General features: G+C 42.2%; 1 protein-coding gene across 6 annotated transcripts in view; it reads right to left on the bottom strand.

Annotated features, from left to right (window-relative positions):
- The window catches only part of TCTN1 (tectonic family member 1), a 37,580-nt gene that overhangs the window by 18,506 nt on the left and 5,555 nt on the right, over positions 1 to 13,519 (bottom strand). For all 6 annotated transcript variants that reach the window (XR_004257232.1, XR_004257227.1, XM_032239405.1 and 3 more), the window contains exons 2-5: positions 12,811 to 12,931; positions 5,559 to 5,689; positions 3,338 to 3,489; positions 939 to 1,026 (exon numbers count right to left, since the gene is read on the bottom strand). Coding sequence is in view for 4 of the 6 variants with exons in the window: in XM_032239405.1 (XP_032095296.1) it covers positions 939 to 1,026; positions 3,338 to 3,489; positions 5,559 to 5,689; positions 12,811 to 12,931 (492 nt within the window). In the remaining 2 variants the exon portion in view is untranslated. The remainder of the gene's footprint in view (positions 1 to 938; positions 1,027 to 3,337; positions 3,490 to 5,558; positions 5,690 to 12,810; positions 12,932 to 13,519) is intronic.

Genomic DNA, 13,519 nt, shown 5'->3' with positions numbered 1-13,519 from the left:
CCTCAGCCTCCTGAGTAGCTGGGACTACAGATGTGCACCACCATGTCTGGCTAATTTTTATATAAAGACAGGGTTTTGCTATGTTGCCCAGGCTCAAACTCCTCGTCTCAAGCAATCCACCCACCTCAGCCTCCCAAAGTGCTGGGATTATAGGCATTAGCTGCTTCATCCAGACTTTGGTTTGGGTTTAACGTACACTGTTCTTGGTGTGTGCAAGATTGTCTTCTCAGCAGAATACATTTTCCTATTGTCCATTACTTAGCTTCTTCACAGGGAGGCCCCTTGGGGATAGGAGAGCCAAGCCTGCTGCCTTCCACTGCCTAGGGGTCCATTCTGCAAACTACTGGAGGCTCCTGAAGAGAGAGGAGCATAGGGGAGCACAGGCTGCAGGCCAACTGCATGGGGTCCATCCCGACTCCCCCACTGCCTAAGTGAACCTAAGCAAGAATCTGCACATCTCTGTTTCCTGATCTAAAAAATGGAGACACTAACCTGGCCTCAAGGGATTATAGTGAGGCTTTAAGGGAAAGCAAACGCAAGCACTTAACACAATACCCAGCACACAGTAAGTGCTTAATAATTGTTAGCTGTTGATACGCTTTAGAACTTTCCAACAACTGGAAGTGTTAAACAACTGAGAAGGCTGTTTTCTGGTAGTGAGTTCCCCATCACTACAAGTGCTCAAGCAGTGACTGCGTGTGGTAGAAAGACTGGCCCTGGGTGGGGAATTGAACTACATGACCTTTGAGGCCTCTTTTAACCCAAAGATGCTGTTTCTAGTTATGAGGCCTGTTTAATTATGACTACTATAAATGTAAAGTTGGTGCAAAAATAATTTTGGTTTTGGTCATTACTTTTAATGACCAAAACCACAACTACTTTTGCACCAACCTAATAACAGCAAATGTTTAGGGAGAGAAGAATGGCCACTTTCTTACCTGCAGGGTTATTATCAGTGCACAGAGATGACGTCAGGGACGAAGGAAATCTCAGAAACGAATCTGAGGTCTGCAGAGGAACTCCATACTGCAAACACAACCAACAGTCATTATGGCATAATTAGGCATTCATTCAACACTATCGGGCATCTACAGTGTGCCAAGCAGCACTGCAGGCGTCAGGGACACAGTGATGAGCAAAAAACAGATGTGGTTCTTGCCCACAAGAAGTTCACATCTAGCTATGTTCACCATTTTTATAAGGATGTGTGTTTCTGGGTGTGCATGTTACTGTATTTGTAGGCTTCTTAGTCATGGAATTCCTCTGGAAGAGTGCATGAGACACTCACATAAGGGTTTGCCTCAGCAGACAGGCACCAAGTGACTCAACACAGGGGTGAGAGAATTATTTTTCACTAGCATTAATTATTTAAATAACACAGTATACATTAAAATCATAAAAATCATTTTTATAAGTCAATTTTATGAAAGAATGCCTTCTTTCCCAAAACCAAACTCCACAAAATTAATCTTCAAAACTAAAATTGATATCTATTAGGCTTATAGCCAATTTCCTCAAATTTGAAAGTTTATCCAAATGCTTTAGTGCCAGCAGGAGTATGGGAAACAAGTCCTCCCACTCACTGGAGCTGAGAGTGTAAAGCACTGCAATTTTTCTGGAGGGCAATTTGGTATCAATACTTAAGTTTTCCATTCATTTTTACCAAACTACCTCATTCATAGGAATATATCCTAAGGATTTCATCAGAGAAGTGTACAAAAATATATGTATATATGAGAATGTTCATTGTGGATTATAATAGCAAAAACTGGAAACATGCCTGATAAGATTGAAACAGCTCAGATACATACACAGAAAAAGAATATTCTGTTTGTTGTTGTTTTTTGAAATGGAGTGTTGCTCTGTTGCCCAGGCTGGAATGCAGTGGCACAATCTCAGCTCACCACAACCTTTGCTTCCTGGGTTCAGGCAATCCTCATGCACAGTCTCCCGAGTAGTTGGGACTACAGGCATGTGTCACCACACCCAGCTAATTTTTGTATTTTTAGTAGACACGAGGTTACACTATATTGTGGAGGCTGATGTGGAACTTGTGACCTCAAGTGATCTGCCTACCTCAGCCTCCCAAAGTGCTGGGATTACAGGCATCAACCACCACACCCAGCCAAGAATATTTTGTAACTGCAGCTCCAGGCGAGGTGGCTCACACCTGTAATCCCAGCACTTTGGGAAGCTGAGGGTGGCAGATCACCTGAGGCGAGGAGTTCGAGACCAGCCTGGCCAATATGGTGAAACCCCATCTCTACAAAAATACAAAAATTAGCTGGACGTGATGGCAAATGCCTGCAATCCCAGCTACTCAGGAGGCTGAGATGGGAGAATCGCTTGAACCTGAAGGGTAGAGGTTGCAGTGAGCCGAGATCACGCCACTGCACTCCAGCCTGGGCAACAGAGCAAGACTCCATCTCAAAAAAAAAAAAAAAAAAAAAAGTATGCAGCTATCAGAACTAGTTCTGACAAGTTACTTTCCTGTGCTTAAGTTTTTCTCATCAGGTAAATGGAGACAATAGTGCATCCCTCCCAGGGGGGTGCATGAAGTAATGCCTGAAAAGCTCTTCACAGTGCCTGGCACATGGAAAATGCTCAATGGTAACTTTTACATTGTCGTGGGAAGAAGCACATGATTTATCACTGAAAAAGGAATTTTCTAGAACAATGTGGATAGCTATAAATCCCTCTTCTATACAATACCATATATACATTATAATAGACATATTTAAAAATCAGGAAGAATATATACCAATCTTTTCAAAGTGATTTGCAGTATGAATTTTAATGGATACAGGGATCTTTCAACTTTTACTTATATGCCTCTATACTTTGAACTTGTAGAATTAGTACATGTTGCTTTTACATTTTACTTTGAAAAAAAGATGCTTCCAAAAAAGTTAAGGTTCATTTAACTAATATGTGTCACATTTAAAGGTGTACTACTGAATAGACATAAAACAGCAACATCTTCCAAAATCTGTAAAACTAAATACAATTTTGAGAAGATGACCAGGCATCCAACTAATCTACTCCAAGATCTCAGCATTTGGCTATATCTTTTAAGGTTGAGGTGAACAAAGAACTCTGAAGAGACAAAAATATAAGTTTATCACAGAATAAACAACTTTAAATCCTATTCAGAATTCAAATATTCAGATTTAATTTTCATGATCTTTGATTTGCAGGCATGAACATTAAGTTTTTTAGTCTATAATATCAACTCTATGTCTCAGAGAAGCCAGTTCTGCTAGTAACCTTGGAAATTAACTTACAAGGACAAGATATTTGCGATGGGATGAAAAGAATCAATCAAGTTCAGGCTCACCTCATATTTAGCAGTAGAAGGAACATCCAGTTTGGTTGTGAAAGAAATATCTGATTCAGCATTCGATGTAAAACCATCAGCTGTTCTCATCAATGTGTCAAAACTGTTTTCATCAGGCACTTCTGGATTAATAAAGGATAATGCAGGTTTATCTGTTTTTTTAAAAAAAAAACAGTATTTTAAATCAGTATAAAATATATGTATAATATGTATGATCTGTATATAGGTTTTGGAAACAGTTTTTGGTAGCACTAGGCTGATGTAAAAAAAAAAAAAAAATAGTATATTGGCACAGATGCGGTGGCTCACGCCTATAATCCCAGCACTTTGGCAGGTCAAGGCAGGCACCTGAGGTCAGGAGTTCAAGACCAGCCTGGCCAACATGGTGAAACCCCATCTCTACTAAAAACACAAAAATTAGCTGGGCGTGGTGGTACGCACCTGTAATTTCAGCTACTGGGCAGCTGAGGCAGGAAAATCGCTGGCACCTAGGAGGCAGAGGTGGCAGTGAGCTGAGAGGGTATCACTGCACTCCAGCCTGGGCGACAGAGGAAGACTGTCTCAAAAAAAAAAAAAAAAAAAAAAGAAACAAAACAAAGTGTCCTTTACCATATTCACTTCTCCCAGGATCTTTTAAGCTTATTAAATAAACAGGACCTCCAGACTCAGTCTGCTTCTTCTAATAATGGGAAAGCAATAGTTTCTAGCACCTACAAGTAAACAGTACATCAGAAGCCATTAATAATCTGTCTATTTCTCCAGCCTCTGGACTGATGAGTCTGCTGTATTAACCTGTAAGGAGAAGCTCTCTCCAGATGGCTATGGGAATGAAAGAATCCAATTTCTACTCTCACACAGCCACCATGAAAGCCCAGAAGCAAAATGTGCTATGTACACGAGAGGCTGGCACGTTCACTGGGCTGGTGTTATGGTAGAGAACCTGACAGTCCCTGGCCAGTTATCACTTCAGATTACAAATCATACAGAGCACAGAGCCTGTTTTCAATCACAAGAGAACAAAACCAAAATCTATAAAAATATTCTGAAAATATGACAGAGTTTAATTGACAAAAGCATAAACATATCTCTGATCTTTGATATCGTGATAACATTTTACACGTACATGTACTTTGGATCAAGACATATATTTGAGCTAAATTCTCAGATAAAAATAAAGATCCTGTTTTCATGCAAATATTCTTAGTAAAAATAAAAGAAAAAAAGGAAATAGAAACCACAGGTAATGTTCAAAGCTGAACCTGATTTTCAACCATTAAACCAGGAGGAAATAAAGTTAAAAAAAACACATGTATATATAGAAACCTGGATTCCTATATATGTCTGCATATTATAAACACCTTTGAGATAAGTATAAGGTTTCAAAAGACAACTACACAAGCACAGTTACTTTTAAAGAAAATGTGCATGCCCACAGGTCTATAAAGTTACTTCCTGTAACCTGTGACATGGTCTCTAAAGATATACACTATACATATACCAAAACATAGAATAATTGTTTTAAATCTGAAGGCTGGGCAAGGCCTCAGATTTTATAATCTCAGCACTTTGGGAGACCGAGGCAGGAGGATCACTTAAGGTAAGGAGTTTGAGACCAGCCAGGCCAACATGGTGAAACCCTATCTCTACTAAAAATACAAAAATTAGCTAAGTATGTTGGTGGGTGCCTGTAATCCCAGCTACTCGGGAGGCTGAGGCAAGAGAACCACTTGAACCCAGGAAGCAGAGGTTGCAGTGAGCCAAGATCCATGCCACTGCACTCCAGCCTGGGCCACAGAGCAAGACTCTGTCTCAAAAAAAAATAAAAAGAAAAGAAAAAAGAATAAAACAGGGCCTGGCTCGGTGGTTCACGCCTGTAATTTTCAGCACTTTGGGAGGCTGAGGTGGGCGGATCACCTGAGGTCAGGAGTTTGAGACCAGCCTGGCCAACACAGTGAAACCCCATCTCTACTAAACACAAAAATAAGCCGGGTGTGGTGGCACACACCTGTAATCCCAGCTACTCAGGCAGCTGAGACAGGAGAATTGCTTGAACCCAGGAGGTAGAGGTTGCAGTGAGCCAAGACTGTGCCATTGCACTCCAGCCTGGATGACGGAGCAAGACTCCATCTCAAAAAATAATAATAATACAATAAATCTGAGACATTTTTCCATTACTTTGAGAAAAGCTGTCCAGAGTTTCACGTCAATGTCAAATACTTACAGTTTGTAGTATAAATGCAGAAAATAGATGGATTAATCTGGTCAACAAGTTTAAATACCCTTTGAGGTGGGTTTGCTGTAAAATTCAATGAATAGATGGCTGCTTTTTGACTACAAAACTGGTTGTCACCCCTGAAAATTTAAAAAAAAATACAAAGTTACAAGACATAAGCACACAATCTTAGCAAGATTATTTAAAAATTGTCAGATGCGGGCCGGGCGCGGTGGCTCACGCCTGTAATCCCAGCACTTCGGGAGGCCGAGGCAGGTGGATCACGAGGTCAAGAGATCGAGACCATCTTGGTCAACATGGTGAAACCCCATCTCTACTAAAAATACAAAAAATCAGCTGGGCAAGGTGGCGCATGCCTGTAATCCCAGCTACTCAGGAGGCTGAGGCAGGAGAATTGCCTGAACCCAGAAAGCGGAGGTTACAGTGAGCCGAGATCGCGCCATTGCACTCCAGCCTGGGCAACAAGAGTGAAACTCCGTCTCAAAAAAAAAAAAAAAATAAATTGTCAGATGCTTGCACTGTATAATGTTAACAGTTATGTGGAGGATATTTATGAAAGCATGATATTACATTAGAATTGAATCCATTTTTTTTTTTTTTTTTTTTTTTGAGATGGAGTCTCACTCCGTCACCCAGGCTAGAGTACAGTGATACAATCTTGGTTTACTACAAACTCTGCACCCCAGGCTCAACTAATTCTCCTGCCTCAGCCTCCTGAATATCTGGGACTACAGGTGTGCACTGCCACACCCAGCTAATTTTTGTATTTTCAGTACAGACAGGATTTCACCATGTTGGCCAGGCTGGTCTTAAACTCCTCATCTCAGGTGAGCCACCCGCCTCAGCCTCCCAAAGTGCTGGGATTAGAGGCATAAGCCACAACACCCAGCTGATCCATTTTTATTTAGTTATTCTGTGTTAAAATATTTTGCATTTGGGCCAGGCAAAGTAGCATGTACCTGTAGTACCAACTACTCAGGAGGCTAAGATGGGAGGATCACTTGAGGCCAGGAGTTCAAGACCAGTCTGGCAACACAGTGAGACCCTTATCTCTTTTTAAGAGAGAAAAAAAGTTTGGTATTTAGAACTTTTCCTTCTAATGGAAAAAAAAAATTAAAGCAAGTAGAATAAACTTTAAGGAAATCTTGTCAAGAATGTAGATCAGGATATAATTTTGATATCAATGAACCTTATAAACTCTGATAGCATCAATTAGAAAAAATTTTGCGGACCTTCAGATTCTTTGTAAGTACCCAGAATAGATCCAAATTCCTTGTCTATAGAATAAAGCTGTCTTCAAATGATTTTGAGAGTAAGAGTCATCTGGAAGGTTTAATGCTTAGAAGTTACGGTACAAGGCCAGGCACAGTGATTCATACCTGTAATCCCAGCACTGTGGGAAGCTAAGGCAGGTGGATCACCTGAAGTCAGGCATTCAAGATCAGCCTGGCCAACGTAGTAAAACCTTGTCTCTACTAAAAATACAAAAATCAGCCAGCCATGGTGGCGCGCACCTGCAGGTCCAGCTACTCAGGAGACTGAAGCAGGAAAATTAGTTGAACCTGGGAGGTGGAGGTTGCAGTGAGCTGAGATTGTGCCACTGCATTCCAGTCTGAGCAATGGAGTGAGACTCCATCTTGAACAACAAAAAAGTTATAAGTTAACAACAACAAAAAAGTTATAAGTTAAGTCTTTAACCAATCCCAGATTTGACAAACCCCAATCAATTTGCTATAGATATGGATATGGTATAGGCCAAGTATCATGGCTCATGCCTGGTATCCTGGCACTTTGGGAGGCTGAGGAGGATCACTTGAGGCCAGGAGTTCAAGACCACCCAGGGCAACACAGAAAGACCCCCATCTCTACAAAAAGTAAAGAAAAAATTAGCCCAGCATGCTGGCAGATGCCCATAGTTACAGCTACTCGAGAGGCTAAGGTAGGAGGACTGCTTGAGCCCAGGAGTAAGGTTACAGTGAGCTATGATCCTGCCACTGCACTCGAGCCTGGATGGCAGACCAACACCCTGTCTCAAAAAAATATAGAGGCTGGGTACGGTGGCTCACACCTACAATGCCAGTACTTTGGGAGGCCAAGGCAGGAGGATCACTTGAGTTCAAGACCAGCCTGAGCAACAAAGCAAGACCCTGTCTCTACAAAAAAAATAAACAGGTAGATCGATTGGATTAATAGATAGACAGGCAGATAAATGGTATGTAGAGTCATAACAAAAATGGGACCATATTCTACATACTGTTTTAAGGCTTTTCTCAATATATAATACCTAATATGCACTTGCAGTATTATAGTAAGTAGCTTCATTATATACCAGCTTATTAATATCTCCCAATTTGTATGACCAATTCTCTACTGTTGGTTTAGTTTTCTAATTTTCCCCAATTATATGTAATGCTGTAATGATATCCTTATACATACATCTTTTTTTTTTTTTTTTTTTTTTTGAGACAGAGTCTTGCTCTGTTGCCAGGCTGGAGTACAGTGGCTCAATCTCGGCTCACTGCAAGGTCTGCCTCCTGGATGTTCAAGTAATGCCCCTGCCTCAGCCTCCCAAGTAGCTGGGACGTGCCTGGCTAATTTTTTGTATTTTAGTCGAGACAGGATTTCATCATGTTGGCCAGGATGGTCTCAATCTCTTGACCTCATGATCCACCCAACTCAGCCTCCCAAAGTGCTGGGATTATAGGCGTGAGCCACTGTGCCTGGCCTACATACATATTTATGAGTGTCTCCAGTTATTTCCTTAGGATATGTTCCCTGAAGTGAAACTGCTAAACCAAAAAGGAGGTAACATTATTTCAGGCTTCTGAGACACACTGCCAGATTGCCCTCTAGAAGGGTGAAATACACATCCTCACCAACACTGTAGTAAGAATGCCTATTTCCCTGTACTCTTGCCAAGACTGGATATTACCATTCAGTTTTTACTGGGCCTTAAAAGGTAAGTAGAAATCAGACAGGAATGGGAAGCAAATCCAAGTGCAAGAACAGCAATGGTGGAGGCTGGGTAATAACTCATGGTCTTTGGGAAACTCTGAGTACCAAGGTTGGGCTGGAGTGGATTCAAGACAGACAGTAGCAGGCGATACGTTCTGAAAGAAGGTGGGAATGAATCTGAATCCAGGCTAGGGAGTCTACAGGTAATGACAACTTCTGAAGGTCTTTCAGTGAGTGCCTGATAGGATGAGATATGATGAGTTCATATAGCCGGGGTAGGGATGGACAACCATGAGGGCTACAGTGATGGAAGGCTCCAGAGAATGGGACTCCTTAACTCCCCTCTAGTCAGCCAGCTCCCCAGTCCTGTGCAGTACTTCAGTATCATCATCTGATCTAGATACTTCTCCCTAGCTCCACTGTCACAGCTTTTGGGGAGGGGCGGAGAGGGTAATCATTAATCCTTGTCTCCAATAGCTTTTTACTTGGTTCTTTGCCACCAGGCTTGCCTTTGTGATCCACCAAACATGCTGCTGCAGAATTATGCAAGATGGGAATCTGATCCTCTTACAACCCAGCCCCTGGGGACTTTAGGGAAGAGTCCAAACCCCTCAGCATACACACAAGGCCCCTGGGGACCTGATCCCTGATCTCTTCACTACACTCCTCTCACTCCACCCCTCTCTGGCCACACTGAGTTACCTGTAGTTAAGTAAGCAAGCCATCCCACATCCCCCCATCTCTGCTCATGTAGCTCCCTTGGCCTAGAATACCCTTCCCCTCAGTCCATGCTAACCATCTTCCATGTGTCCTTCAGGACTCAGCTCAGCTCCCATTTTCTGAGTATTCCTTAGTGAGGCTGAGTTAGACACCATTCCTTTGCCTTCTCACCGTGCTTGATGCAGAAACTCCACTCCTCTGTCTCCCTTACTTGATGGTAAGCCCTTTGAAGGCAGGAGAGTACCTAACTCATCTTTATGTCCCTGGTGCTAGCATTCAGGAGGTGCTCAAGAAAGGTTGGGGAGAAGGGAAAGACTGCTGAGACAGGAAAAGGAAAGAAGAGGTAGGGGTCAGGGGAGCCTCCAGGTTTTTGGCCTGATATCTGTCTAAAAGACTAATGCTAGACGAAGTCAAAAAGGGACACTAGAAAATCAGAGGTGGAGGGGAGAAATTCATTCATCCACTCAACTCATTCTTTCTTTTCTCTCTTTTCTTTTTTGAGACAGAGTCTTGCTCTGTTGCCCATGCTGGAGTGCAGTGGCACCACCTCAGCTTACTGCAACTTCCACCTCCTGGGTTGAAGTGATTCTCCTGCCTCAGCCTCCCAAATACAGCTAATTTTTGTATTTTTAGTAGAGATGGGGTTTCACCATCTTGGCCAGGCTGGTCTTGAACTCCTGATCTTGTGATCCACCCACCTCAGCCTCCCAAGGTGCTGGGATTACAGGCATGAGCCATTGTGCCTGGCCTTTTTATTTATTTTTTTTGACAGTGTTTCACTCTTGTCACTCAGGCTGAAGCGTGCAATGGCTCAATCTCAGCTCACTGTAACTTCCACCTCCCAGGTTCAAGCAATTCTCCCACCTCAGCCTCCCAAATAGCTGGGATTACAGGCATGTGCCACAACACCTGGCTAATTTTGTATTTTTAGTAGAGACGGGATTTTTCTATGTTGGTCAGGCTGGTCTCAAACTCCCAACCTCAGAAGATCCACCTGCCTTGGCCTCTCAAAGTGCTGGGATTACAGGCTCAGGCCACAGCACCCAGCCTCCACATATGCTTAATGAGGTCCCACTATGTAGCAGGAGCTCTACTAGGGACTAGTGGTAAAGAAGTAAAGAAAACAGTTCTTCTGACATTCATGAGGCTTCCATCTAATGGGGAAAACAGGCACTAATCCAATAAATTTACCAATAAATTTACTAATTATTAGATGACAGAATTGTTGGTTTAATAAATATAAACATTTTACGAATTGGAACTTACATAACAAGAATACCCAGTTAATTGGGATTATGACTCTTGGTATGGTTATTTCCATATTTAGCAGAAAGTCACAAGCAAAATTAAAAAAAAAAAAAAAAAATGTGGCCAGGCATGGTGGCTCATGCCTGTCTGTAATCCCAGTGCTTTGGGAGGCCAAAGAAGGGTTGCTTGAGGTCAAGAGTTCAAGACGACCAGCCTGAGCAACATAGCAAGACCATACCTACACCACAAAAAAGAGAAAAGAAAAAGAAAAATTAGCCAGGCATAATGGGTTGGAAGTCTAAGGCAGGAGGAGCACTTGAGCCCAGGAGTTTGAGGCTGCCCTGAGCTATGATCACTCCACTGAGCTCCAGCAGTAGGCCAGCACGAGACCCTGTCTCTAAAAAACTAAATAATTAAAAATAAATTAAATTACTATATCAGCTAACTAAAAAAAAAAAAAAGGACATTCTTAAAAAATGGCCCCAAGTTGGAGCAGAAATCTCACTTTCAGGCTCCTGTATTTACTAAAGGAGGAAAACAGAATGATTTTCAACAAATACTGAAACATGCTACAGGCCAGGTAGCCAGAAAATTAATCTGACTACAATGCCCTGTTCCCTGAGCATTTTTACAATACTAGAAATAGACTCAGTTTCCCGTTGGTCAATAAAATAGTTTCTCACAGGAAAAACCCATTGTACTTCTAAAAACGGTTCACCTATGAAGTATCAATTGCTAAAATTTGCTGTAAGGCTAAATTAGCTATCGCTGAATACTAAGTTGGTCCCACCCTGAATTAGTGAGCCTCTTCTAAGCGCTGCTAGTTTTTCAAAAAGCCTTGAAGCAAGGAGTGTTGGCTCATGCCTATAATCCCAGCACTTTGGGAGGCTGAGGCAGACAGATCACCTAAGGTCAGGAGTTTGAGACCAGCCTGACCAATATGGTAAAACCCAACCCTACTAAAAATATGAAAATTAGCCAGGCATGGTGGTATATGTAGTCCTAGCTACTCAGGAGGCTGAGACAGAATTGCTTGAACCTGGGAGGCAGAGGCTGCAGTGATCCACAATCGCCCCACTGCATTCCAACCCGGGGACACAGAAAGACTCTGTCTCAGGGGGAAAAAAAAAAAAGTCTGCTGGGTGCAGTGGCTCACACCTGTATGTAATCCCAGCATTCTGGGAGGCCGAGGTGGGCGGATCACCTGAGGTCAGGAGTTTGAGACCAATCTGGCCAACATGAAGAAACCCCGTCTCTACTAAAAATACAAAAAAAAAATTAGCCAGGCATGGTGGTGCATGCCTGTAGTCCCAGCTACTCAGGAGGCTGAGGCAGGAGAATCGCTTGAACCCAGGAAGAGAAGGTTGCAGTGAGCCAAGATCATCCCATTGCACACCAGCCTGGGCAATAAGAGCAAAACTCCATCTCAAAAAAAAAAAAAAAAAAAAAGGAAAAAACAAGCCTTGAAATCTCAATCATGAGAAGAGATCATTCAAAACAGATTATTTCTTTACCTTATAATCAGCTGGGAATGTCATTTTCCATTGTTCTATACAAGGCAAACTGTGAGAATTCCTGGTAGATTTACATATCAGAAAAGTAAAAACAAAGCTTTCTATCTAATTTTTTGTTACAAATACTATGTCCACAATAAAAGCTGTAAAATTAAACTGCACTTTTCACCCTAGGCTATACTAATTCATTGATACAAAAAATGTGACCACTGTCTGTTTACAATTCAAACTGAAATGTAATTCAATCTCCAAACACAGAGGTTTCATTACTTTTTTTTTTTTCTTCACTCTGTCACCCAGGCTGGAATGGCTAGAATGCAGTGGTGCGATCTTGGCTCTCTGCAACTTCCACCTCCTGGGTTTAAGCGATTCCCTTGCCTCAGCCTCCTGAATAACTGGGATTACAGGCGCACATCACCACGCCCAACTAATTTTTGTATTTTTAGTAGAGACAGGGTTTCACCATGTTGGTCAGGCTGGCCTCAAACTCCTGACCTCGTGATCCGCCCACCTTGGCCTCCCAAAGTGCTGGGATTACAGGTGTGAGCCACCATACCTGGGCTTCATTACATTTTTTAATATACATTCTCTCTTCTCTTTTGCCTGCACAGTCACCTGGCTGAATGCAGCTAAGGGACAGCTACTTTTTTTTACATATTTGTTTAGACAGCATGGCTTTGGAATGATGCAAAATATAGGAAATCAGGTTTCAGTTTTTCAGCCTGGGAAAGTCTTCCCTTTCCCCAAATTGTATTATCTTGGTCAAATTTCATCAAAATTGTATGTGTTATACGTAAACTTACATAACAACTGGAACTGAACAAGCAGAAAACACACTGAAATCCACAGAGCTGCAATCGGGATCACAGCAGCAGTTGACATCACACTGTGCTGGGGACAAGTCACAGACACACAGAGCAGCAACTGCAGAAAAAAGAGGGGTAGGATCCAGAGTATCAGCAGGCAGTGACTGCCCCCTGCCACCACAGTGTACCATAAGTCAATTTCATACAAAAGATCATTTTTCCTGTTGCACTTTGGGGGAAATTTGTGAAGTAGAAATGAGTCAGTTTGAGCACCCCACAATCAGAATCTTCCCCAAAGTGGCTAATGATCTACTCGCTTGGAAAGTTCTGTTAGTGTTTTACCTACAGAGATGCGGATTTCGTAAGCTAAATATGAAACCCAGGCATTTGCAATTTTCAGAAACTTTCCAAGTGATGCTGATAATTAGACAAGTTTAAGAACCAGCATGCCTGACCAGAAGAACCACCAGTTTAAAACTGCAAAGTCCTTAAACCCCTCCTCTGGAGATTACAATTCAGAAGAAGAGCCCACTTAAACCTTCTGGAAAGAGGTTTTTCAACCTTGACCCTCTCTTCATCTATAACCTGCTGCTTTGAAGCTGAACTGATATTCACAGACCCTTGGCCAAGAATCAAACTGGCTCAGGTGCTTAGAATGTCTTTGGTGATTTAGACAATAAAGGCAGGGTAGGAATCTCCCCACATC

The sequence above is a fragment of the Sapajus apella genome, unplaced genomic scaffold (assembly GCF_009761245.1).
Source record: "Sapajus apella isolate SASKATOON/1434 unplaced genomic scaffold, GSC_monkey_1.0 scaffold2, whole genome shotgun sequence".
Classification (NCBI taxonomy): domain Eukaryota; kingdom Metazoa; phylum Chordata; class Mammalia; order Primates; family Cebidae; genus Sapajus; species Sapajus apella.
Note: the sequence above shows the minus strand (reverse complement) of the source record. Positions and strands in the feature narration are given on the sequence as shown.